Raw genomic sequence first — 26015 nt, 5'->3', positions numbered from 1 at the left:
CTTTTTCTTGGATGTCAAACAGTTGTTTACGGCGACTGAATAGATCTAAACAAGCGAGGATGCATGTTCCAGAATGGGCAGAGGTGGCCGGAGGGACCATGGGGGGTGGGCCAGGCTGGGGGCCCCCTCCCCACTATCTAGTCTACACTCAGAGTTACAATCATACTGTGTTATGTAATTTGCCTTAATATGTCTTAGAAAATGTTGAACTTGATTTCCTGGAATGTAAATGGGTTGGGGACCCAAATAAAGAGGGGCAAAGTGTTGGCACGCCTTAAGCACCTCCACGCGGATGTAGCCTGCATCCAAGAGACCCATCTAACAGCATTGGAGAGCAAAAAACTTAGGAGGGAATGGGTAGGCAGGTGTGAATATGCGGCGGCAAAACATCGAAAAGGAGGAGTCGCGATTTTAATTAACAAAGCTACTAACCTGCAGGTGACTCAAACTCTCTCAGACCCTGATGGTCGCTACATCATCTTGTTGGGAGCCTGGGACGGTAAACCAGTAACTATATGCTTGATCTATGCCCCCAACGCATATTCTCATAGTTTTTTTACAAATTTGTGTAATTTGCTCCACCTCCATGCACAGGGCACATTGTACGTAGCGGGGGATTTTAACTTTGTTCATGATCCCTCACTGGACAAGAGCCCACCAAAGTTAACTCCCACAGGAAAGTGCAAAAGGGGAGTAGCCTATCTCTGTCATCATCTAGATTTCCTTGATGTGTGGAGGACACTCCACCCCACCAAGCGAGATTATACCCATACTTCAAGATCTCACAACACACTCTCACGAATAGATTATATTCTAGTCTCTCAACACGCCTTTTTTGAAGTGCAGAGGGCATGCATCGAAGCTATCTCTGACCACACCCCAATATCCATTCAGGTGCAGGCCCACTCCTCCGCTCACCGCACACGCATGTGGCGCTTTCCGGCCTTCCTTAAGGATGATATTAAGTTTCAGCAGTTTCTTAAGGAGAAATGGAAAGAGTATGCTTTAAATAACCGGCAGCACATTGAAACGCCGCATCTTTTCTGGGAGGTCGCCAAAGCAGTACTCCGAGGAGAGATGATTTCATATGTCCATACCCGTAATAAACAAATTAATCAATCTATCTTACAACTTGAGGCTTTACTGCGCGAAAGGAAACAGGCCATGTTACTTCATAACACGAACAGAACTCGGGAGTAATATTATAGTGTGTTGGGACGGCTTAACACCCTTTTAGATAAGAGGGCTCAGGCATATGTATGAAGGGGACAGCAGGCATTTTTCAAATTTGGGAATAGACTGGGACGCTTGTTGGCGAACCTTACAAGGGCTCAATGCCCGAAGTCCTTTGTAGCTAGTTTAAAATCCCCTGCGGGGGTGGCTACGACCAATGAGACCGAAATCAGCGAAGTATTCCACAAGTTCTATAGTACTCTTTATTCCTCGGACATCTCGGGGGAGGAACCAGCGGAAATGGCCTTTTTTCAAGATCTCCCTTTACCCTGCCCTCTCTGCCTCCCAACGGGAATTTCTGAATAGACCCTTACAAGTTTACGAAATTGAACATACTATACGAGCTGCCAAAACAGGAAAGACTCCTGGTCCGGACGGCCTCTCGTATGAGTTTTATAAAATCCTTTCTCCCTTTATTTCTACTTCACTTACCAACTATTATGAGGCAGGGATTACCAATCAAAATTTCCCCACAGCCTTTAACGAGGCCCATATTATTGTGCTCCCCAAGCAAGGGAAAGATCCAACTAACCCGGCCTCGTATAGGCCTATATCACTACTTAATTTTGATTATAAAATACTAGCAAAGCTCTTAGCCGAAAGACTGAATGTCCTCTTACCCCGCCTGATTTCTCAAAGTCAGGCGGGCTTCGTCAAAGGCCGCAAACCCAATGCAAACATCATAAAATTGCTAACGGCCATGACTCTTTGCCAGCAACAGGACATCCCAGCCCTTGCCATCAGCTTGGACTCGGAGAAAGCTTTCAACTGAGTGGAGTGGAGATACCTGTTTTCGGTGCTCCAACGATTTGGTATACAGGGAGATTTTTTGAATTACCTCTTTTTATTATACCACGATCCCCTCTCTCGTATTTCAGTAAATGGGTGCCTATCCGGTGAAGTGAAAGTCCGGAGAGGGGTCAGACAGGGATGTCCATTGTCTCCGCTATTGTACATTTTATCCCTGGACCCTCTTTTGCGTAAACTCATGGGCAGCCCCTTGGTGGCCGGGGTGGGGGGTCCTTTGCATGTTTTTAAAATAGCGGCCTTCGCGGACGATTTATTGGTTTTCATTACCAGACCCTGCGCTTCATTACAAGCAGTGTTAGACATACAGCACCAGTTTGGCCTCTTTGCTGGCCTGAAAATAAATTGTGCAAAATCAGAGGCATTGGATATCACGGATGCGGTACGCGCTAATTGGAGGGGCACTTTCCCGCTACGTTGGGCGGAAGAAGCCCTTATTTATTTGGGGATTCGCATCCCCAGACGGGGAGGGGGCTTATATAGGATCAATGTAAAACCATTAATAAAATCCACTCTGGAGGCACTGCAGAGATGGACGTCGCTTCCCTTGTCTTTGGTGGGCCACATACAGCTTTATAAAATGGTGTTAATACCCAAATGGCTATACCTGCTGCAAACAGCGCCGCTCTGGATTACTAAGTCTGATCATAGAGTGTTACAGAGAGCACTGCGTTCTTTTTTCTGGCAGGGCAGGCGGGCTCGTATCCCTCTACCAGTCTTGATGAGTCCCAGGGAACTGGGGGGACTGGGCTGCCCGAACCTAGAATTATATAACTTAGCATGCTGCCTTAGGCATATTAATGATTGGGTTAACGCCACATCTTCACTGACACCATACTCTTGTCTTTTGGAATGGCTGGAGGTGCCATCTCTAAATCCCCTGATACAACTCCCCACACACCAAATTCCCACATCAGTTAGGACGCTGGAGCTAGTGACCTCGTGCAGAAGGGCCTGGCTACTGTGCACCACCCCGAGCACACCCACACCGCTGCTTTATATAGTAGGCCATGAACTGTTTCCACCGGGGCGTAGAGGAGGAGCCTTCCAAAGATGGAAAAAGCTTGGTATTATTTATATCTCAGATGTTCTGGACGGGAGTGGGGAAGGTATCTTACCGTTTCCTGACCTTCAGGAAAAGTACAAGTTGGAGGCGACAGACATCTATGCCTATTTACAGCTGGCCCATTTCATAAAAGCTTCTAGGCCTCCGATAGTGAAGACCCCTAACACCCGGCGAGTCAGAGAGATAGTATTGAGGAGGAAGGGGGGCAAACCCACAATCTCTTATTATTATAAAGCAGTGGGGGAGCTTGTCAGTGTTCAACCCTTATACCCCCTGTACCTTCGATGGCAGGTCTGGCCTCTTTTCTCCTTAACATATGCCGAGTTTGTGTCCTGCTTCAAAAGTATCTGTATGGTGGCTGACAATGTTTTGTTACAAGAAACGCAATACAAATTTCTTTGGCAATCTTATATCACCCCCGTACGGGCTTACAAAATGAAAATAATACAATCCCAGGATTGCCCAAAGTGTCTCCAAACAGAAGGCAGGTTTTATCATTGTTTTTGGGATTGTCGTTTAAGCTCCCACTTTTGGAATAGAATAACTCACGCATGTTCCCTTTTTATGAAAAAGACACTGCCACCGGACCCAAACCTTTGGTTGGTCGAGGTCCAAGATTCGCTTCCTGCACCACTACCCACTCCTGAAAGCTTATTTATTCTGAAAGCAGGAGTAGTAGGGAAGCAAATCATCCTCAGGAATTGGCTAAGTACCTAGTGGCCCTAGTTATGAACACTGGTTCAGACAAATGGTGAGGCTTTGTTCTATGGAACATGCAATTCTATCCCAAACTATGCCAAAGAAAGCTGTACTCACCTCTCAAATCTGGGCAGTATTCACAGCTTACTTAGCTCCCACCACAGGTGCGGTCAAAGACCCCTGGCGAATGGACCAGAACACGGACTGGGAAGATGGAACCTCACCATGAAAATGTCCATGCTGCGCCTGACTTTTTCTTGGAGAGCATACAAATGGACTCACATGTTATGGGTTTTTTTTACTTTTCTTCTATGAATGGGATTATTGGACAATCCACCAGGGAAAGGGGGGGGGGGAGGGGATCGAAGGGGACGGGGATTCGAAGAGTAAAGGGCACAGATTGAGGGATTGTTATTGTTCCTTGTATAATATGAGTTGTTTCCCTAAAAAATCTTAATAAACATATTTCAAAAAAAAAAAAAAAGACATCCATAAATAAAATAAAATCGTACATAGAAATAAGAATTCCTGTACGTACCCGGATCAGTCCAGACAGTGGGTTGAGCCTCCTTTCCAGCAGGTGGAAACAGACTAAAACTTGAAGGATGCCCTATATCAGGACAGAGCCTATCCTCTAACCCTTCAGTATTCGTCTGTCTCCAGCAGGTGCAGCATCTCCCCTTCGGTTCTCTGCTGTAGGCTAGGCAGCAGCCTTTTTCTTCTGTCTTTTGCTAGGCTCAAGCAAGTATTTCTTGTCAAAAAAAAAAAACTAGAAGGGAATTTTTCCTTCTTTTTAGTGATTTTTCCTGTTTCTGTGTGGGAGACGGTGCCGTCTCCCTGCTCTTGCCCGGCTCAGGGGGGCTTTGCCCCTTTTGCAGGAGGGGGTTCCCTGCATAGCCTGAGTCCGTGGATGCTTCCAGGTGTGGGGACCGATGCTCTCTGGGCCTCGTTCCCCCCCATCTGGCTGCCGAGAGGGTTTTGAACCCGCTGCTGCGCTCAGTAAAAAAAAACCCCAAAAAAACATTAGTTTTAAACTTTAAATAAGTTGCAAGTACTCACCTACCTCTAACTTATTGGCAGCAGTTGACCAGCTTTTTTCCTTTTTTTCTGGTCAGAGTAGGCCTAGAAACGCCAGCCAGACAAGCAGAAGGCAGCATGTTTCCCTCCTGCTCTCTCCTGCTGTGCAGGTTGTCAATCAAGCTTTTTTTCAGCTTTTTTTTCTTCAGCCGCAGCTTCCACGAGCAGGACGAAAGCCCCCCCTTGTCTCCCCCCACCAAAAATCCCTCGCTCAGCGCCGTTGACCGCCGGACCGGCTGCGGAGCCCCAGGGACCAGTTCGGGTGCGAGTGGTCCGGGGGTGCCCCCCCCCCATGTCTCCCGGGTCCTCGGACCCCGCTGCTTCCTCGGATTCGGCAGATGCCCCCCCCCCCCCTAGAGGGGGATGACCCCAGAGCCCTTCGCCTTTTTCGTAAGGAGGAATTGGAGCCCCTCCTGCCCTTTGTTCTGCAGGAGCTGGGTCTGGAGAGTCCTTCCGTGGATAATCTCATGGCCTCGCTCCCTAAGGATATGAACCCGGTTCTGGGGGGGCTCCGGGCTCCGGCCTCGGCCTTTCCCTTCCACCCCATGCTCAAGCTCCTTATCCTTCGTGAATGGGAGGCTCCTGAGGGTTCGCTCCGGGTGGGGCGTGCGATGGATAAGCTCTATCCCCTCCCGGAAGAGGGCTTGGAGCTGCTGCGATATCCCTCGGTAGATTCCTATGTCTCTGCGGTGGCCAAGCACACCACAATCCCAGTGGAAGGTTCCACGGCTTTGAAGGATCCACAAGATCGTAAGTTGGAGGCTCACCTGAAGCGCATCTTCGACGTTCTGGCCCTCGGGGTCCGAGCGTCTTGCTGTAGCAGCCTCATGAAGCGGACGGGCCTTCAGTGGGTTCAACAGTTACTCTGCACCCGGGATCTTCCGCCAGGTGAGGCAGAACAAGCCGAACGTCTGGAGGCGGTAACCGCCTACGTATCGGACGCCCTCTATGATCTGGTCCATTTGCAGGCGAAGGCGATGGTTTTGGCAGTCGCTGCCCGGAGGCTCCTTGGCTACGCCACTGCTCGGCTGATCAGTCCTTGAAGACTCGGCTGGGCACGCTGCCCTTCAAAGGTAAGATGCTCTTCGGCGAGGATCTCGAGAAGCTTATGGACTCCTTGGCTGACAACAAGGTCCATAAGCTTCCAGAGGACCGCCCTAAGTCTACCCGATCTTTCGCGTCCTCCCGCTCTCGCTTCAGGGGCCAGCGTCGCTTCGTTTCTCGGGGGCGGGGCGGTTCTGCGAGGGGGTCTGCTCGTGCTCAGTCCTGGTCGCAGTCCTTTCGTGGCAGGCGGCCCTTTCGCGAAGGCCAGCCCGTGCGTGCCACCACCAAACCTGCCATGCAATGAAGTTCAGCTCACCCATTCCTCGGTCCCTCCGCTGCCACCTCTCCCTGTTTTTCGAGGAATGGGTCAAGATCACGTCGGATCAGTGGGTTCTCGACGTTATCAAAGACGGGTACTCTTTCGAGCTCGTCAGGAAACTGCCGGATCTCTTTCTTTTTTCGCCTTGCGGACGGGCCAAGAGGGATGCGGTGGTCCAGACTCTCTCCAAGCTTCTGGATCTGGGGGCGGTGGTCCCAGTCCCGGAGAGGGAGCTTGGCGCCGGCCAGTATTCTATTTACTTCACCGTGCCCAAAAAGGACGGGTTCTTCCGCCTCATCCTGGACCTCAAGAGGGTCAACCGGACCCTCGAGATCCCCCACTTCCACATGGAAACCCTGCGGGCGGTCATTGTGGCGATCCGTCCTGGAGAGTTCCTTGCTTCCCTCGATCTCGCAGAAGCATATTTTCATATTCCCATTCACCGCGACTACCAGAAGTATCTCCGATTCCACATTCTCAACCAGGACTTCCAGTTTCGAGCTCTCCCCTTCAGCCTCGCGACCGCTCCTCGCACCTTCATGAAGGTCATGGTAGTAGTAGCGGCGGCCTTGCGCCGGGAGGGGATTCTCGTCCATCCCTATCTGGACGATTGGCTCATTCGGGCCAAGTCGGAGACCTCTTGCCAGCGGGTGGTGGATCGCGTCTTGGAGCCCCTTGCCTCCCTCGGCTGGATAGTGAACTTTTCCAAGAGCAAGCTTCAGCCCTCCCAGGAGTTGGAATTTCTGGGAGCTCACTTCGACACCCGAGTAGGCAAGGTTTACTTGCCACGGGCGCGCGCCCTCAAGCTGATCGATCAGGTCCAGAATCTGATTGCGCTACCTTCTCCTACAGCCTGGGATTATCTCCAAGTCCTGGGATCCATGGCTTCTACCATCGACCTTGTCCCCTGGGCCTTTGCTCATATGCGTCCGTTGCAGAAAGCTTTGCTGTCCCGTTGGCAGCCAGTGTCGGAGCAGTTCCACGTAGTCCTTCCGTTCTTGGATTCTACTGCCGACGAATTACAGTGGTGGCTGTCTCTTCCTCATCTTCTGCAAGGGATGCCTCTTCAAGCTCCACAGTAGACGATAGTGACCACGGACACCAGCCTTTTGGGCTGGGGTGCGGTCTGCCTTTCTCAGTCCACCCAGGGAACATGGTCGCAGACTCAGTTCGGCTGGCACATCAATCGACTAGAAACCTTGACGGTCCGCCTGGCTCTTGAGGAGTTCCTTCCCCTGAACCGCAGCAAGGTGGTAAGACTCCTGTCCAACAACTCCACCACAGTGGCCTACATCAATCGCCAAGGGGGCACTCGCAGTCCCCTGGTAGCCTGAGAAGCCAGCCATCTCCTCTCTTGGGCGGAGCATCACCTACAGTGCCTTGAGGCCTCTCACATCGCAGGCAAGTAAAATGTTCAAGCCGACTTCCTTAGCCAGCAGTCGCTCGATCCGGGAGAGTGGGAGCTCTCGGACGTGGCCATGGCTCTGATAGTGGACAGGTGGGGTCCTCCTCACCTCGACCTCATGGCGACTCTGCGCAATGCCTAGGCCAATCGGTTCTTCAGCCACTGGAGGGAGCACAGCGCAGAGGGCGTGGATGCTCTGGCTCTGCCTTGGCCAGCGGACGTCCTTCTGTACGTGTTTTCCCCGTGGCCTCTGGTGGGGAAAATCCCCAGGAGAATCGAGCTCCACTGGGGTCCGGTGATTCTCGTCGCTCCCGAATGGCCGCGAAGGCCATGGTTCGCGGATCTCATCAATCTAGTGGTGGATGGGCCCCTGCGCCTCGGTCATCTTCCTCGTCTCCTCCGGCAGGGTCCTGTATTTTTCGACCAGGCCGATCACTTCTGTCTAGCGGCCTGGCTTTTGAATGGTGTCACCTGAGGCGCAAAGGTTATAGGGAGGAGGTTATCCTTACCCTACTGCGAGCCCGGAAGCAGTCGACTTCTCTGGCCTATGTGCACATTTGGAAGGTTTTTGAGTCCGCGTATACGGAGGCGGGTGTCCTGGCGCGCTCCGCCTCGATCTCTTTGGTTCTTTCTTTTCTTCAGAAGGGTCTCTCTAAGGGCCTCTCTTTCAGTTCTCTACGCGTTGAAGTCTCTGCGCTCAGCTCTCTCCTGGGTCGGGTGGACGGTCATGCCTTAGCGGCTCACCCGGACGTGATTCGTTTCCTGAGGGGCGTCAGACACCTCCGCCCTCCCTCTCGGGCCACGTGTCCATCGTGGAGTCTCACCCTGGTCCTTCGTGCTCTCTGTGCGGCTCCCTTTGAGCCTCTTTGCCATGCTACGCTCAAGGATCTTACTCTCAAAGCTGTCTTTCTGGTCTCTATTTCCTCTGCTCGCCGCATTTCCGAGCTTCAGGCGCTGTCCTGTCGGGAGCCCTTCCTGCGTTTCTCGGATTTCAGGGTTTCTCTTGCCTAAGCTTGTCTCCGATTTTCATGTCAACCAGTCGGTCGAACTCCCAGCGTTCTCTCCGGAGGAGATTGCGGGTACAGCGGGTGGCGACCTCCGTCGGCTAGATGTAAAACGAGCCTTGCTTCGCTATCTCCAGCTCACCAATGACTTCCGGGTATCGGACCATCTCTTCGTCCTTTGGAGTGGTCCCAACCGCGCTAAACAGGCTTCTAAGACCACGATTGCGCGGTGGTTGAAGGAAGCCATTTCCTCGGCGTATCTTTGTCAAGGTCGTCCGCTTCCTGAGGGTCTGAAGGCCCATTCTCTGCGTTCTCAGGCTATTTCTTGGGCGGAGAGTCAATCTGTCTCTCTGCAGGAGATTTGCAGGGCCGCCACTTGGACGTCTCTGCACACTTTTGCTCGGCACTACCGTCTGGATGTACATGCTCCGGTGTTCGGTTCCTTTGGGCGGCAAGTACTTCAAGCGGGACTGTCTCGGTCCCACCCAGTTTAGGGAAGCTTTGGTACATCCCACTGTCTGGACTAATCCGGGTACGTACAGGAAAGGAAAATTAGTTCTTACCTTTTAATTTTTGTCCCTGTAGTACCACGGATCAGTCCAGATGCCCTTCCCTGTCTGTCTTCTGTCCTCTCAAAGCTTATTTTCTTGCAGGTCTGCAGATTTTCCTAGTTTTTTCTTTGTGCAAGATTACTGAGCAATTACACCGGAAGCCTTGGTCGTTTTCTTATACCAAGTCGATGCACAAGCGTATTAGTATACTATGTTTTCTACATTATTCTATATTTGCTCCGTCGAGCTTTATAGTTACTTGCTTGATCCTATTCTTGGGTTTCTTGTTTTATGCTTTGACAAACGTTATACTGAAGGGTTAGAGGATAGGCTCTGTCCTGATATAGGGCATCCTTCAAGTTTTAGTCTGTCTCCACCTGCTGGCAAGGAGGCTCAACCCACTGTCTGGACTGATCCGTGGTACTACAGGAACGAAAATTAACAGGTAAGAACTAATTTTCCTATCTATGATGGATGATATTTGTTTAAGTTTTCTAGAAGACAAAATAAGGTTGCTGGATTCAGGAGGGATATATGAAATGCATCGTGAATCTGGAGTATTGGAGGTAAATGGAATTTATAGGTGACCTCCCCAATCTGTTTATCGACTGGGAAAGGTCCCATGAAGCGGGGAGCAAACTTCAAGGAGGTAATCTAAGGTTGCGGGTACTCAACCAGATTAGATCTCAGGGATGGAACTGAGAAACTGGTCTTCACTTCCTATCTGCCTGTCTCTTTGCCTTAATTGCCACCTGCTGTAAGAGGGCACGAGTATTTCTCCACAATTCCCTCAGGTCTTGGGTGGCCAAATCCACAGCAGGGCAGGCTGAGGATGTAGCTACATGTAGCGGTATCCGAGGATACCATCGAAAGACCAAATAACATGGTGAGGATTCGGTGGCCTGCCTACAGTGATTGTTATGACAAATCTTTGCCCAGGGAAGTAGTGAGGACCAGTTGTCTTATCGTTTATTCACATAGCAACGCAAGAACATTTTAAGTGACTGATTAGTCCGTTCTGCCAGACCATTGGTCTGTGGGTGATATGCTAAAGAAAAATCGAGTTGTATTCCAAATTTTTTGCATAGGTTCTTCCAATATCGTGCTGTGAATTGTACTCCCCTATCCGAAAGGATATGTTGGCGCAGTCTGTGAATTCGGAAGATGTGTTGAACGAACAGATGGGTTAATTTTGGTGCCAAAAGTAACCCAGGAAGAGAAATGAAGTGGGCCATTTAAAAAAACATGTCTAACACGACCCAGATGTTATTATTTCCTTCAGATAGAGGCAGATCTGTGATAAAATCAGTGAAATGTGAGTCCAGGGTTTGTCAGGTATCTGTAAGGGTTAGAGTAACCCCCATGGTCTAGTCCGGGAAGTTTTGTGAGCAGCGCAAGTAGGACAGGACTCAACAAATTTCTTAGTATCCTAAGAAGATAAGAAATTGCCATGCTGGGTCAGACCAAGGGTCCATCAAGCCCAGCATCCTGTTTCCAACAGAGGCCAAACCAGGCCACAAGAGCCTGGCAAATACCCAAACACTAAGAAGATCCCATGCTACTGATGCAATTAATAGCAGTGGCTATTCCCTAAGTAAACTTGATTAATAGCAGTTAATTGACTTCTCCAAGAACTTATCCAAACCTTTTTTGAACCCAGCTACACTAACTGCACTAGCCACATCCTCTGGCAACAAATTCCAGAGCTTTATTGTGCGTTGAGTGTAAAAGAATTTCTCCGATTAGTCTTAAATGTGCTACTTGCTAACTTCATGGAATGCCCCCTAGTCCTTCTATTATTCGAAAGTATAAATAACCGAGTCACATCTACTCATTCAAGACCTCTCATGATCTTAAAGACCTCTATCATATCCCCCCTCAGCCATCTCTTCTCCAAGCTGAACAGCCCCAACCTCTTCAGCCTTTCCTCATAGGGCAATGTTTCCATTGTGGCCACCAGTAGTGATGGGCAAGGAGTTCTTTGGTGCGTTGAATTCCCGGGTGGCCTGCCACACGAGACTCATGGGCCCAACGTAAAACTCTGTCCCTCAAGCACTTGGGTACCACCGTCTTCCCAAGTGGAACAGTAAACGTAGCGGCAATCACAATCCGGGCAGGGTCAATTATGTGTTGAGGTTGATCTGGAGTGTTATCAAGAAGAAAACTTCTCGACAGGGCACCTGCTCTCTGATTCTTTTGGGCTGGATGGAAGACAAGTTTAAAGTTAAAACGACTAAAGAATAGAGCCCATCGGGTCTGGTGTGGATTCAGGTGTTGCGCGTACGAGACATATGCTAAAATCTTATGATCCGTATAGATAGTGGTAGTGTATTTTGTGCCCTCCAGCAGGTGTCCCACGCCTCTAATGCTAACTTAATAGCTAGGCATTCCCAATCCCCGATGGCATAGTTCTTCTCTGCTGGGGAGAATTTTTTAGAAAAATAGCACAAGTGACAAAATTATTTTCCTCTGATTGTTGTACAAGAATGGCTCTGACACCCAGGGCAGAGGCGTCCACTTCAATAAAGGTCTTGTAGGATCTGGGCGTTGCAGACATGGGTCCTTTATAAATGTGTCCTTTAATTGTTGGAAGACTTGGATGGCTTCCGTGTCTCAATTACGGACATTGGCCCCTTTTTTTGTCATTATCATGAGAGGTGCCACCAAGGTTGAGTAACCAGGAATGAATTGTCAGTAGTAGTTCAAGAAGCCCAGGAATCGTTGTAAGGCTTTTAATCCTACTGGTTGGGGCCAATCTAGGATTGCCTTAAGCTTCTCGGGGTCCATTCATAGACCGGCCTGAGAAATAATGTAGCCTAAGAAGGGGAGTTCCACCTTGTGAAACATACATTTCTCTATTTTTGCAAATAGTTTCTTTTCATGAAGGCATTGGAGGACCTGTGGAATATGGAGAAGATATTGATCTACAAACTGGTAAACAATAAGAGTGCCATCTAAGTAAACAAGGACGGGTGAGTAGAGACGATCCCGGAATATATCATTGGCCATAGCCTGAAAAACTGCAGGAGCATTGCATTATCCAAAAGGCATTACCAAGTATTTATAATGTCCATCATGAGTATTAAAGGCCATTTTCCACTCGTCCCCTTCCCGGATTTCTATAAGCTCCCCAAAGGTCTAACTTCGTAAAAATTTGAGCACCTTTAAGTCTATCAAATAACTCGGTAATGAGAGGAATTGGATATCGATTTTTTTGAGTGAAGACATTTAAACCTCGATAGTCAGTACATGGTCATAGAGACCCTTCCTTCTTTTTTTAACAAAAAATAAGGCCCCTGCTGGAGATGAAGATTTCTCGGGGAGGAATTTTCCCCGTGAGCAAATCAATACAACAATCTTAGTCACAGTGAGAAGGCAGTCTCTCTGCTTTCTGTTTGATGAAGATATCAGTAAAGTCTGCGTATTGATTTGGCAATCCAGGCAGAGTGGATTTCATACAGAAGAGATTACAAGGAGGAGGTTTTAGGGAAAGCAAAAGGTTACTGTGACATTTAGAATTCCAACTAGCCAATTGTAGTGTCTCCCAGTCTATTCTAGGTTGATGCAGTCGCAACCAAGGCAGGCCCGGAATGATTTGATTTGCTGAGGAAGGTAAAACATAAAGGAGAATAGTTTCTTGATGCAAAACTCCAGTAGTCATGGTGATGGGCAAAACCCTGTCCTTCAGGGGTTTTCCAGAGGCTGATGAAATGACGAGGGGCACTTTTAATTGTTCTGTGTGAATTTGATAGTGTTGAACTAGATTTTCTTCAATGAAATTCCCAGCTGCCCCAGTATCCAGGAAGGCCTTTAAATGGATGGGTTTCTTGGCAATAGAGAGTGCTACAGGCATCAATATCTGATGAGAGTGAGTCGCACAACCCAGGGAGTCTCTCCCGCCTGTCCTAGGTCTGAGAGTTTCCTGGCTTTAGGGGTCAAGTTTTAGCATAATGGCCAGTGCCAGCACACTAGAGACACAGGCTCTGTTGTCGCTGTCGTTCCTCAGAAGAAATCCGGAATCTGGTCGATCTGCATGGTAGTGATAGGTACTTCCTGAGGCTTGGGGGAGATGACGATTGCTGAAATGAAGAGTTGTCCTTGTTCGGAAATGCTCCTGAAATCGGAGATCCAGGCAGATTGCTAACAAGATTAAGTCTTCAAGAGATTCTGGTGGGTCTCGTCCAGCTAATTCATCCTTTATTGAGTCTGAGAGACCCTGCTGAGGATAGCGGTAAGGCTCTCTTCTCCCCAACAAATTTCTGTGGCAAGAGTCCGAAATTGGACTGCATATTCTCCTACAGTTCTCGAGCTTTGTCAAATCTGGAGCAGCTCGGAGGCTGCCGAAATAGATCACCCCTATTCATCGAAAACCAGCCGGAAGTCCTTAAGGAATTGATCCAGATTATTTAGTTAATAGATCGTCATGTTCCCAAAGGGGAGAGACCCATGCCAGGACTGATCCTTCTAAGAAGGAAAGGATAAATGTGATCTTGGTTTTATCGGTAGAGCTTGCAGTGAGAAATACATTGGTTTATAAAACCATGGCAGAGCTTCGGATCTCCGTTGAAACGTGGAGGAGGAGGCAGATGGAGAACGGCACTGGGAGGAGGGGGCGTTGGAGGTAATGGAGTACGTGCTACCACCAAGGCGTCCATACGAGCTGCCAATTTTTCCAGAACTCCCGTTACCTGGTCCAGAATGCCCTGTTGTTGTTGTACTCATGTGGCAAGTCACTCACATACTGCCATGCATTTAGCTTGGCATGCAGCTCTATACATTTATCTCTGCCTCCCCAAAATCTACCCCTTCCATTTTGAACACTTTACCAAAACTTTTATCCACTCTCTTATCAGCTCTCATGTAGATTACTGTAATATGTTTCTCACAGATATCCCATTGAGCTGTCTCTCTTCTCTGTAGTCTATATAAAATTCAGCTATGTAACTTTCCATTCTCCAGTACACAAGAACATACTCACTACAGACCAGTGAGCCTGACTTCAGTGCCGGAAAAATTGTGGAAACTGTTATAAAGAATAATATCACAAAACATTTAGATAGATATAGTTTAATGAGACACAGCCAGCATGGATTTACCCAAGGGAAGTCTTGCCTCACAAATCTACATTTTTTTGAAGGGGTGAATAAACATGTGGATAAAGGTGAACCAGTAGATGTGGTGTATTTGGATTTTCAGAAGGCTTTCAACAAAGTCCCTCATGAGAGGCTTCTAAGAAAACTAAAAAGTCATGGGATAGGAGGCGATATCCTTTTGTGGATTTCAAGCTGGTTAAAAGACAGGAAACAGAGAATAGAATGAAATGGTCTGTTTTCACAGTGGAAAAAGGTAAACAGTGGAGTGCCTCAGGGATCTGTACTTGGACCATTGCTTTTTAATATATTTATAAATGATCTGGAAAGGGATACGATGAGTGAGGTGATCATATTTGCGGATGAAACAAAATTATTCAGAGTAGTTAAATTTCAAGCAGATTGTGATAATTTGCAGGAGGACCTTGCAAGAGTGAAACATTGGGCATCCCAATGGCAGATGAAGTTTAACATGGACAACTGCAAAGTGATGCATATAGGGAAAAATAACCCTTGCTGTAGTTACACGATATTAGGATCTATCTTAGGAGTTACCATCCAGGAAAGAGATCTAGGTGTCATAGTGGATAATGCATAGGTGACCAAAATGATAAAGAGGATGGAATGGCTGCCCTATAAGGAAAGACTAAAGAAGTTAGGGCTGTTCAGTTTGGAAAAGAGACGACTGAGGGGGGATATGATAGAAGTCTACAAAATCATGAAAGGACTTGAACAAGTTAATGTAAATCAGTTGTTTATTCTCTCAGATAATAGAAGGATCAGGGGGCACTTCATGAAGTTAGTAAGTAGCTCATTTAAAACAAACTCAGCGCATAGTTAAGCTCTGGAATTCATTTCCAGAAGATGTGGTTACAGCAGGTAGTGTAACTGGGTTTAAAAAAGGTTTGGATCACTTCCTGGAGCAGGGGTGGGCGGTTCCGGTCCTCGAGGGCCACAGGCCTGTCGAGGTTTTGGGATATCCTAATGAATACGCATGACATAGATTTGCATGCAACTGAGGCAGAGTGCATGCGGGTCTCTCTCATGTATATTCATTGGGGATATCCTGAAGACCAGACTGGTTTGTGGCCCTCGAGGACCGGAACTGCCCACCCCTGTCCTAGAGGAATAAGCAATAGTAGCTTGAGATTTTATTTTATGTTAGGGTACTTGCCAGGTACTTGTGATTTGGACTGGCCACTGTTAGAAATAGGATACTGGGCTTTATGGACCCTTGGTCTGACCCAGTATGGCATATCTTATGTTCATAAGAAGTTGTCATACTGGGTCAGACCTAGGGTCCATCAAGCCCAGCATCCTGTTCCCAACAATGGCTCCAGGTTACTAGGACCTGGCAAGTACCCAAATGTTAAGTAGATCAAGCAACTACACTAACTGTCCTAACCACATCCTCGGGCGGGCGGCGTCTGGGTGGACGCTGCGGAAACTTTGCTGGCGGCGATAAGGTAAAACCTCTTATCGCTGCCAGTAGCGCGCCCAATGGCACCACCTTTTACGATGGCGCTATTAGGTGCAAAAGCCGGCAGCGATAACACCGCGGTGGTGCGATCACTGCCAGCTTTCGCAGGCTCGCCCCTCACTTCACCCTCCCCGCCCCCGTTACTGCCGAATTCAGAGAGCTGCGCTACGTTAGAAAATCCAGGCCTTAGAGAATAGCCATTGTTCTCACTAGCATCAGTAGCATGTTGTCTTAGAGCAGTGATTCTCAACCTTTTTTCTGTCGGAACACACCTGACAGATGGTTCTCACATGCATGACACAGGGACCCATGATCGTCATGGGGCTAGATGTAAAAGTACAGTTTGCATCCATGGGAACCCCCCTGACCCATAATAATGGTTGTAAAGCAGAATTATGACATTCCCCATACAACTCACCCTACAAAAAAGATATTCTGGTTCTGGTGTCATCTCAGTAACAGCAACTCAAACTCCTTCTAATTCCAGGCTCAATAGCCCTACTTATGAAAAGACAGCAGTTTACCACCAATGCATGTCCTCTTGAGAAAACACAACAAATAAGACTGATACAAACGCTTACATGCTAGTAAAATATCTCATCTCGGTAACAGACACAGAAATCGACCTAACATAGTCCCAGGATCTGTAGTAATGAACATAAATGAATCCGCACAGTGACACCTGTATTATGGAATACACTCAAACAGGAGCAACCCTATCTATGAAAAGGCAACACTACAAATATTAAATCAGGCCCTAAAAACCAATACACCTCTTATTAGGAAAACAGAACTAGCAAGCAGCTATAGATCCCCACACAGAAATAAATGTAAAACTATACTAATAAGCAGAATAAACGTTACAAAACAGCTATGAACAGAATAACATCCAACAATTAAACACTCATAAAAACTATTACAAATTCTCCAAACACCAATAAAATATTTCAAAAAAGCAGACATCACATAATATTAAATAATTTAAATGGCAGACAATCAAGAAAAATAAACTTAAAATGCCACCTTTACTTACCCCCTCCAGCAGCTCTCCTACTCCTCTTCCATGCAGGCCGTAGCACACACCAGAAGCAGCAGTAGTGGCTAAGCTCTATACCCATGGTCCTCTTCCTTAGGGCCCATGTCTCTCACACATACACCATACCAGTCATGCCCTCATGACAAGTTTCTGTCTCTCAAATACCAATCATCTTCCAGTCTTTGACACACACACCAGTCACCTTCCTGAACAGTTTCTCTCATGCCATGCTCACACACAGGCTTCCCACTCCCGTGTTGTACTTAAATATACGGGCTTCTTACTCTCATAATCACTTTCTCTGTCTCACACACACACACACACTCACCAGTCTCTCACTCCCATCTTTGTTTTCTCCACAAGCACAGGCTTCTCATTCCCATAATCACTTTCTTTTTCTCACAACACACACCAGTCACCTGATCTCTCTCATGCATACACACACACACAGGCTTCCCACTCCCCATGTCTCTTTCAGCTATACAGGCTTCTCGCTCCCATGCTGTGTCTCACACACACCCAGGTTTCTCACTCCCATGCTCACTCTCTTCACATGCACAGGCTTCTCATTCCCATAATCACTTTCTTCTGTTACACACACACACACACATACACACACACCAGTCTCTCATTTCCATGCTCACTCTCCACGGTGCACAGGCTTCTCATTCCCTGAAACACATTCTTTCTTTCACATTCACACACATACCGTCCACCTTACCACCAGTCTCTCTCTCATGCAATGCACACACACACAGGCTTTCCACACCCCATGCTCGCTCTCACATAATCAGGCTTCTCACTCCCATGCTTTCTTTCACACACACCCCCACAACACCAGGCTTCTTACTCCCATGCTTTCTCACATACCCAGATTTCTCACTTCCATGCTTTTTCTCTCTTTCTCTCTCTCTCACACACACACACACACACACTAGTCACCTCCCTGACCAATGTTTCACACTCTCACATACACATCAGTCATCTCCCTGAGCAGTCACTTTCACTGTCTCTCACAAATACACACACATCAGCTCTCTGACCAGTTTCTCTCAATCACACACATGCTCTCAATCAAATACATTCTCTCACTTACCCACATGCTCTCAATCTCACACACATTCTCTTACAAACAGGCTGGCTGGCTTGCCTTCTCTCTCTTTCTCTCATTCATTTCTTCTCCCCCCCCCCCCCTCCCGAGCACAAATGGTAGCTGCAGCAGCCTCCTCCTCCAGCCCCCGCAGGCCAAGAAAGAAGAATCCCATCGCCGCGGGAGGCTCATACTGCTGGTCTCCTCTCCCGATACCAGCTGCTTCTATTACATGGGGGCCGATGCTGCTGCCGCCGCTGCTACTTGTCCACGCGGCACGGCTCTTTCTCCTTCCCGTGCACTGCACTGTGTATCAATTCCTGTTCCGGGTCACGGGGGGTTGGGGGGGCAGGCACGGGAAGAAGAAAAAGGCCTGCCGCAGGTGCCACAGCTTCTTCTTGCACCGCTGCCATTCCCACTGGGCTTCAACGTGCTGATAGCCCTGCGGCAACGGCAGCAGGGAAGGAAGAGCAGTGGGAGAGACCGGGGGCACACGACACACCGCTTGAGAAGCGCTGTCTTAGAGAATAGCAACTGCTCTTACTAGCATCAGTAGCATGGGATCTACTTAGTGTTTGGGTAATTGCCAGGTAACTTGTAGCCTGGATTGGCCACTGTTGGAAACAGGATGCTGGGCTTGATGAACCCTTGGTCTGACGTCAGTATGGCAATTTCTTATGTTCTAGCAAAAATTCCAGAGCTTAATTGTGCGTTGAGTGAAAAATAACTTTTCAATTTTTTTTTAAATATGCTACTTGCTAACCTCATGGAGTGCCCCTAGTCCATCTATTATCCGAAAGAGTAAATAACCATTTACATTTACCTGTTCTACCACCTCTCTTGATTTTATAGACATCTATAGTATGCCCCCTCAGCGTCTTTTCCCAGCTGAACAGCCCTATCCTCTTTAAGCACTTAATGTTGGAGTGCATGTTGTCTGGGCACATGCTGTCTGAGCACATTATATTTCTTCGCTTACTGTATGGAACCGTGGCCAGAATGGTTATGGTGTCTCTGGTCCTCTAGGCTTGCGTCTAACTAGGCTGGCCCAAGAGGGTAAGGAATCCAGTTCTCAACCTTGCAGCCAATCGCAGGTTTCAAGCCCCTTTGGATACTTTCCAGGCAGCAGTTTTCCTCAGAAGACGTCAAGGGAACCTGCTCTAATGAGGTCATATACAAGACAATTTGCATTGTGTGCGTTTGCTGTATTTATGTTTATGTGGCTTGCCATATAAGGGAATGGAGCCATCGCCTTCTCTGTGTCTGTCAGCAGTGGTTGGACAAGATAATTTACCTATTATGTTGTTTGTTTGGTTTTTTTTGTTGCTGGCCTTCCCCTCTGTCTGAGGGGAGTGGGGCAGAAGGTGATTTAATATATCTTTTCCTTCTTGATTTCCCATGACCGAGATATCTACTTGAGATGTGGGTCAGTCAGGCAGTGTTAGTCTTGGTCCTATGGACCTATCCTCATTTTGTGGAATCTCAGGGTCTTCAGGTTTTTCTGCAGGGTCGCCCAGCGGAGACTCAGGGCTCCCACATTTCAGCCACTGCATGCAAATGCCATGGTGAGGCGTTCCTGGTCATTGTCAAAGGGATATGCTTGATGATATGTCGGAATTGTCTCTTATGGGAATTTGGGTTTCTCCCTTCTGGACAAAGGAGAGATTCCTCTGAATTTGGAACCACATTACACTCTGATGTGAGTTTCTCATAGAGTTGATTTGCTAAGTCTATTTTTTCAGACTTTGGAGATATTCTGTGTGGCTAGGAGTGACTCTGCCATTGGGCAACAGGAGGGGCCCCCTTACTGGTTACCTTACTTAAGGCATCATATTTTATTTCCTTTCCTGGGTGTTATTTTAGGGTTGATTGTCCTTGAATGGAGAGTCTGGATCCTAATATCATTGGAAGGTGCACTTTAGTGGGATTGTGGCCTTTGGTTGAAAACGAGGGTACTCTACACGATGCTCAGGATAGGTTTGAGACTATCCTTAGATAGGTCTTGCAGCCATGGCCATGCATTTGCGGATTGCATCATGTTGGTCCCTGGTAATGTAGACTAGTTGCATCTCTGTAGAGACAAACAAGGAACAGAGTCCGATGGTATGGAAATTAGGGGACTGCATTCTTAGCCGACGCGGGCTGTGACATGGTGCAGACGACTGCTAGACAGGTGGCTTCTGTGACTGTGGCTACATGCCAGCTGTGGCTATAGCCTCCTGGTCTAATCACACAAGGTTACCCTTTCAGGTTTTTCATTTCTGAGGCATCCTCTGGTACAAGAGCTTCTCGATCTTCACATGAAGGTCCAAAGATTCACCTACTGGCTCAGAGGTGGGTCCAGATTAGTTGGACCTCTGGGTCTTCGACAAGCACACACATGCAAATGGATCCTATATCATACATGCAAATACGTGCACACTATATAAAATACATTTAAATCTATCCAATAACATGTTCTTGTTTCTAAAAGGTATGCAGCATATGTTTTCAACATAGCCAAATAAGTTTTGATTTATCTGGCTAAGTGGCAGCAAAATCGCCTCTTAAACAGAAAAGTTTAAAAAACACTACTTATCCTGCTAAGTAGTCCTTTTTAAGAGTTATCGGGTAAGTAAAATAGCCAGATAAGTAAAAGAAAATCACTACGTAACTGGATAAGTTCAATAGTCGGATAATTAGCGTTCGAAGTCTTATCTAGCTGACTTACCTATTCGGCTAATAGAGATTTTTAGGACTTTTCTGGAGAAGTCAACATTTATCCAGATAAGTGGTACATATCTGCTATGTGCATGTATTTGTGCCCTAATTTTAGTTAAGTACATGAGGAAATTTAACTTCTATATTTTCTTTAACATATGTTGGCTTTTAGGCATGGAATTTATCAAATTTTGTAACATGCATATGTAAAGAAAATTACCAGTTTTACCAATTAGTCCACTGGTTTGTCTAGACTATCTCTAGATCATCAAGACCACCCTGGTTCTTCAGCAAATTATTTGCGCGCCATTACTTGCGCGTGTATGTTTTAGGGTTATAATATAGCACTTAGATTATTGTGCACTATTTGGGGTGAATTTTAAATAGTTGCTTGCATTAAAAGGCCGAGTATCTGAGCTGAGCACGTGCAACTCATTTTAAAATGGCCCAAATATGTGTGTATATATACATGCGCAAGCAACCTAGTGCTTGTGGAAAAGGGGTGGAGTTAAGACCGCAGGTTCATTACAGGGCTGGCCCAACATTTACATGTGTAAATCCAGATTTTAAATCCAATGCCCACAGGTCACATCAAGCTGCTGACTGTGCTTATTTACTTCTGAGGAGTCAGTCTGCAGTAAACTTGTTTAAGATCTAAATGACTAGGTGTGAGGGATGTGGATAAACTGGAGGAGTGCAGACTGAAGAACTAGAGGGGTCTGGATGACCTAGAGGTAGACTGGGAAAACTGGTGAACTGATTGGTCAAACTGGCTATTTCCTGCATATGGTCATGTTTTAAACTTCTGTTTCGCTGCGTGTATTAAAGCCAACAAATTCCTAAGGAAGATATGTGAATAAAATTTGCTTGTGTAAATGTTTAACATCTGGACCACACATATGTAGGTGTATTTTAAATAGTATGTTCCAACTTGTATGGACAATTTAAAATTCCTGTGTATGTGGGCTCGTTTCAATATGAACGCATATATGGTTGCCCATGTGCACATGTGATAATTTGTTCGTACGCAGTTCTTTCAAAATTCACCTTTAAGTGTCTAATCAAAATAATCAGATTTGTTTGACACGATGTTCTTCTGGTAAAACCATGGTTCCTCAGATCCTGGAACCCATAGGACTATAGATCACAATTCTTTCCTTTAACAGTCTCTCCATTCATTTTCCTCCACCAAGCTAAGGCTAACCATCCTGTAGTTCCCAACTTCTTCTCTTCTACCTCTTTTGTGAAGTGGGATCACAACAACCCTTCTCCAATTTTATGGCATCACTCCCTTTTACAAAGTTCTATTGATCAGGTCCTTCAGTAGACCCACCAGCATCTGTTTGAGCTCCATTAGTATCCTGGCATGTTTCTCATCCAGCCCCTACTTTCAGTTTTTCCTAATTCCATACAAACTCTTTCTTCTGCAAATGGGGTAGTATCGTCCCGCCAACCCATCTGTATTCTTGCCAGTCAGCAGTAGCCCTCCTCTAAGGTCATCTTTAGCGAACACCGAACTAAAGTATTTGTTTATTTCTCCGTTCTCATCTCTCACTTTACACATTGCTCCTTGTCAACTTTCACTCTTGCAATTCCATGTTTAGCCTTCTTTCTTTCTTTAATTTCCTCTTATATGTACCTGTACAACATTACTATAGAAATGAAGAGTAGTAGAAATTTAGATTGTCTATTTCTTATCATATTTCTTTCCTGGTACTTTCTGACATTACTCATTAAGATGGTAACTTTAAAACGAGCTTGTATGCGCCCTACACATGAGTATAAGTGTGCAAGCGCTCATATGCTAGAATTTTAAATTATGTGGGCAGTTGCACACATGATTTAAAATATGCTCACCACTCGTATGCATGCTACAATTTTTAAGCGGTTAAATCGAGTTAATGTATTTCATATATCTTCCTTAGGTCTTTCTGAGCTTTACTGTGTGCAGGTAGCAGATTTTAAAACAGGTTTTGTGAAGTACATTCCCAGTTTTGCCAATTAAGTCTACTAGTTTGCCCAGTTCATCTCAAAGTCATCCAGACCCCCCAGGTGACCCAGACCCCTCTCCAAGTTGTTGTAGGTCTAAACAGATATATGCAGACTTACACTTCATCAAGAGCAGAAGTAAACATGCTTTGTCCACTGGCCCTGCAATATTCCTGACATGCCCATTCTCTGCCCCTTTCTTTTTTACTCATGCCTGCACATATACAACACATAATTTTGGGCTTTTAAAATACAAGTTGCTCACATTCAGCAAATATACTCAAGTATGTGGGCCTTTAACGTGAGCAGCTCTTTTAAAATTCACCCCAATTATCTTTTTTTGTCTCTTCTAAATTAATAAATCAGGTTTTAAAAAATGATTGACTTCTGTTTGAAGGAACATATTTTTTTGATCAGTTTTTTATGATTTTTCATGATTTTTTTGTTTCTTTTTTCTGTTTAACCTTTTTAAAATACCTCTTAAATGTGAAAATATATTCTTCTGTAACATTTTCAATATGTTGCTTTCCTTAGGTGAAAGTACTTCTGGGTCACAGAGTCATTCAGGTTGCATGTGGAAGCAGAGATGCTCAGACTCTGGCTCTAACAGATGAAGGTAAATAATATATTTTATTGATACACTGCATAATGTTCAGAATAACACCTGTCATATAGTTAGGTCTTGTATATTTAGAGTTTATATACTGTAAATGTATATTTTTATGTCCAGCTAATTAGAAGATTTGTGACTGGTGTATGTGGGTATTTTTCTCATACATGTACTTTAATTGGCTAACATTCACTTTAATCAAATATTTTTGTACGGTTCCATAACACAAATGTACTGCCATAACAGAAAAATACTCAAATCCCTCCCACCTCTAAGTGACCAGTGTCAGTATTCACAAACCCATGCTTAGCACTCTTCCCCTAACAGCCCAGTCCTCCTCTTCCACACAGTCACACTATGAAAGACTAGAGATTTTCATTGGATTGTCACTAAGGGAGTGCTCGAGGAAGCATATAGAAGACAAGAATCAAAGTGAGATCACAGTTAAGTGGACCCTTTTGTGATGTTTAGTCTTCAGTTGTTCTGAGCTGTCAGGCAGTGAGGGCATGTTGTAGAAGAACATCTTGAGTTCTGTAGTCTTCAGGACGTTTGAGCTGCGAAGTGAACTGAAGCTGGAATGAAAGACCAACTTGCTAGTGGAAAGACAGAGGAGGAGAGGTGCCTGAGATATCAAGTTTGTAAGTCCCTGAATATGACTAGGAGCCCAAGAGTATATCACAGAAGTAGAACCTCTGTTAATTTGGCAGTCAGGGTGGGAACTACCTGCTGGGTAGCTGGTGAAGGACAGGGTAAAGTGTAGGAGCTGAGTTCTGCAGTATGAAAAGTCTTTCCTAGTGTATAGCAGATGGACTCAGGACCAATGGGTATAGTGTACTCGTGCTAGCAGTTGGAGACGGATCAGATTTCAATCTGACATTAGCACCTGGTACATATACCCCTGCAGGAAGTGCAGCAGATCAGTATTTTCCGTCTCCAAAGCAGTTAGGAGCTATCTCACGCTCGCTGAGCGTTCTACCAAACAAATTTAAAGAAATATCCTACCTGAAGACGAGCCCCGCACTCCTGCAGTGATACCCTCGGGTCTCTCCCCCAGTCGAGTTTCCCGAGGTGATTTCCGTGGTCCCTCGAGGTAAGAGCCTCGGTCCTGTGGCTGATTCGCGGCAGGGACCTAGCCCCCGAGTGAGAAGGGCTCGGGGCGCGGCTTAGAGGCAGCCTCGGTCCGGAGCCGTTCGCGGCGAGGACTTAGCCCCCGAGCGAGACGAGTTCGGGTGCGGCTTAGAGGCGGCGGGCGCACATCCTCGAGCGCGGCGGTGAAGGTAATCACCCTCTCCCCCCGCAGCCGGAGACCGCCCGGGTCGCAACCGGGAAGCGCCGAAGACAAGGTAAGGCGTACATCCTTTACTTTCTGGTCTCCGAGGATTAGCAGGTTCTGCCCATGTGGAGACCCTCCAAGGAGGTCGCCATCTTGCTTGCCTGCTCGCCGTGCCATCTTGTCTTTGTTCGCCGCCCGCTCGAGCGCTCAAATAAAGCTAAGCGCTCAAGTAACGGGCACGTATATTAGGAGCCCGAAAATAGTTGGGCGCCCATTAAGCTAGGCACCCAAAGATTGGCCGTGTATCATAGGCGGCCAAGGTTTGGCGCGTATCATAGGCGCCGATAATTAGGTGCGTATTATAGGCGCCGATATTTGGGCGCGTATTATAGGCGCACATTAATAGGCGCACATCCTTAGGCACACGTTAGTAATCCTCCGCGCTTAAGCCTCGCACACACCATTAAGCGCACATCGGCGCACATAGATATCCGACGCAATGGATCGCACAAGAGCCCACGCGTCCACAGAAGTGGCACCTCCAGAGTCAGGCATAATGGCTCTAGGCCTCTGCCCTGCATGCAACCTCAGAGCCGCACAGAGCGAGGAAGCAGATGCCCTATGCGCCCAATGTGAAGAGGCCCTAGGAGCTCCAGCCCATGGCCAGTCTCACCCAAGATTAAGTGCTAGCTCCTCAGGAAACACCCCGGACCTAGCAGGCCCCAGTGAGACCATCCCTCAGATGGGGACCCCCAGAGACCTGGCACTCCTCAACTTAGAACCGGCCTCGCTCTCCTGGGTGGAATTATTCAAAGGGATCCACGCCTTTGTCAGGATGCAGTCTGAGTACCGAGCAGACCCATACCCACCGGAAGACCCTCATGCCCCTGGACCCTCGAGGCCTAGGCACAGGATCCCACCTCCCAGAAGCCCCACATTACGGGAAACCGGATTTACCCCGAGGAAGAAGTCGAGCCCCTCGAGGAGGGAGAACTTCCCTCGGGGACAGAGCCCGCATCGAACCATGAGACGCTTCTTCGCAAAGGAGGACCTTCTGGACCTCGTATCTCAATGCCTATCGGAGCTCGCTATCCCGGGCCAAGGCACCCCGGGGGAACCTAGAATGAACCCCCTGCTAGGGGCCTCCGACAGATGGCCCACCATTTTCCCCCTACAACAGGCGGCGCAGCAGCTAATCGATCTGGAGTGGAATGCACCAGAGTCCTCATTCAAAGGGGGTCGAGCCTTATCCACCATGTACCCCCTGGACCCAGCGACCAAGGAGCTGTTAGCGTGCCCCAAAGTGGACGCCATAGTTTGCGCAGTCGCTAAGTACACCACCATACCAGTGGAGGGAGGGGCGACCCTCAAGGATGCACATGATCGGCGCCTGGAAGCCATACTGAAACAAGCCTTTGAGGTGGCAACTATGTCCCTTCAAATTGCGACCTGCTGCACCGTGGTGACACGTTCCTGTTTATCTCAAGCCAGGAACAACACCCCGGGAGAAGACATGGAATCAGCTCTCTCCTTCCTCATGGA

The 26015-nt window shown here is 47.2% G+C and overlaps 1 protein-coding gene across 1 annotated transcript in view; it reads left to right on the top strand.

The window, feature by feature from the left end:
- LOC115092958 (E3 ubiquitin-protein ligase HERC2-like) overlaps nucleotides 1-26015 on the top strand; it is a 2733734-nt gene that overhangs the window by 1523081 nt on the left and 1184638 nt on the right. Inside the window, 1 exon segment of the mRNA XM_029604466.1 lies at nucleotides 23125-23206. Within this exon segment, the coding sequence (XP_029460326.1) occupies nucleotides 23125-23206 (82 nt within the window).

The sequence above is a fragment of the Rhinatrema bivittatum genome, chromosome 5 (genome assembly GCF_901001135.1).
Source record: "Rhinatrema bivittatum chromosome 5, aRhiBiv1.1, whole genome shotgun sequence".
Lineage (NCBI taxonomy): Eukaryota > Metazoa > Chordata > Amphibia > Gymnophiona > Rhinatrematidae > Rhinatrema > Rhinatrema bivittatum.
The sequence above is the reverse complement of the archived record's forward strand: the minus strand, read 5'-3'. Positions and strand labels throughout refer to the sequence as shown.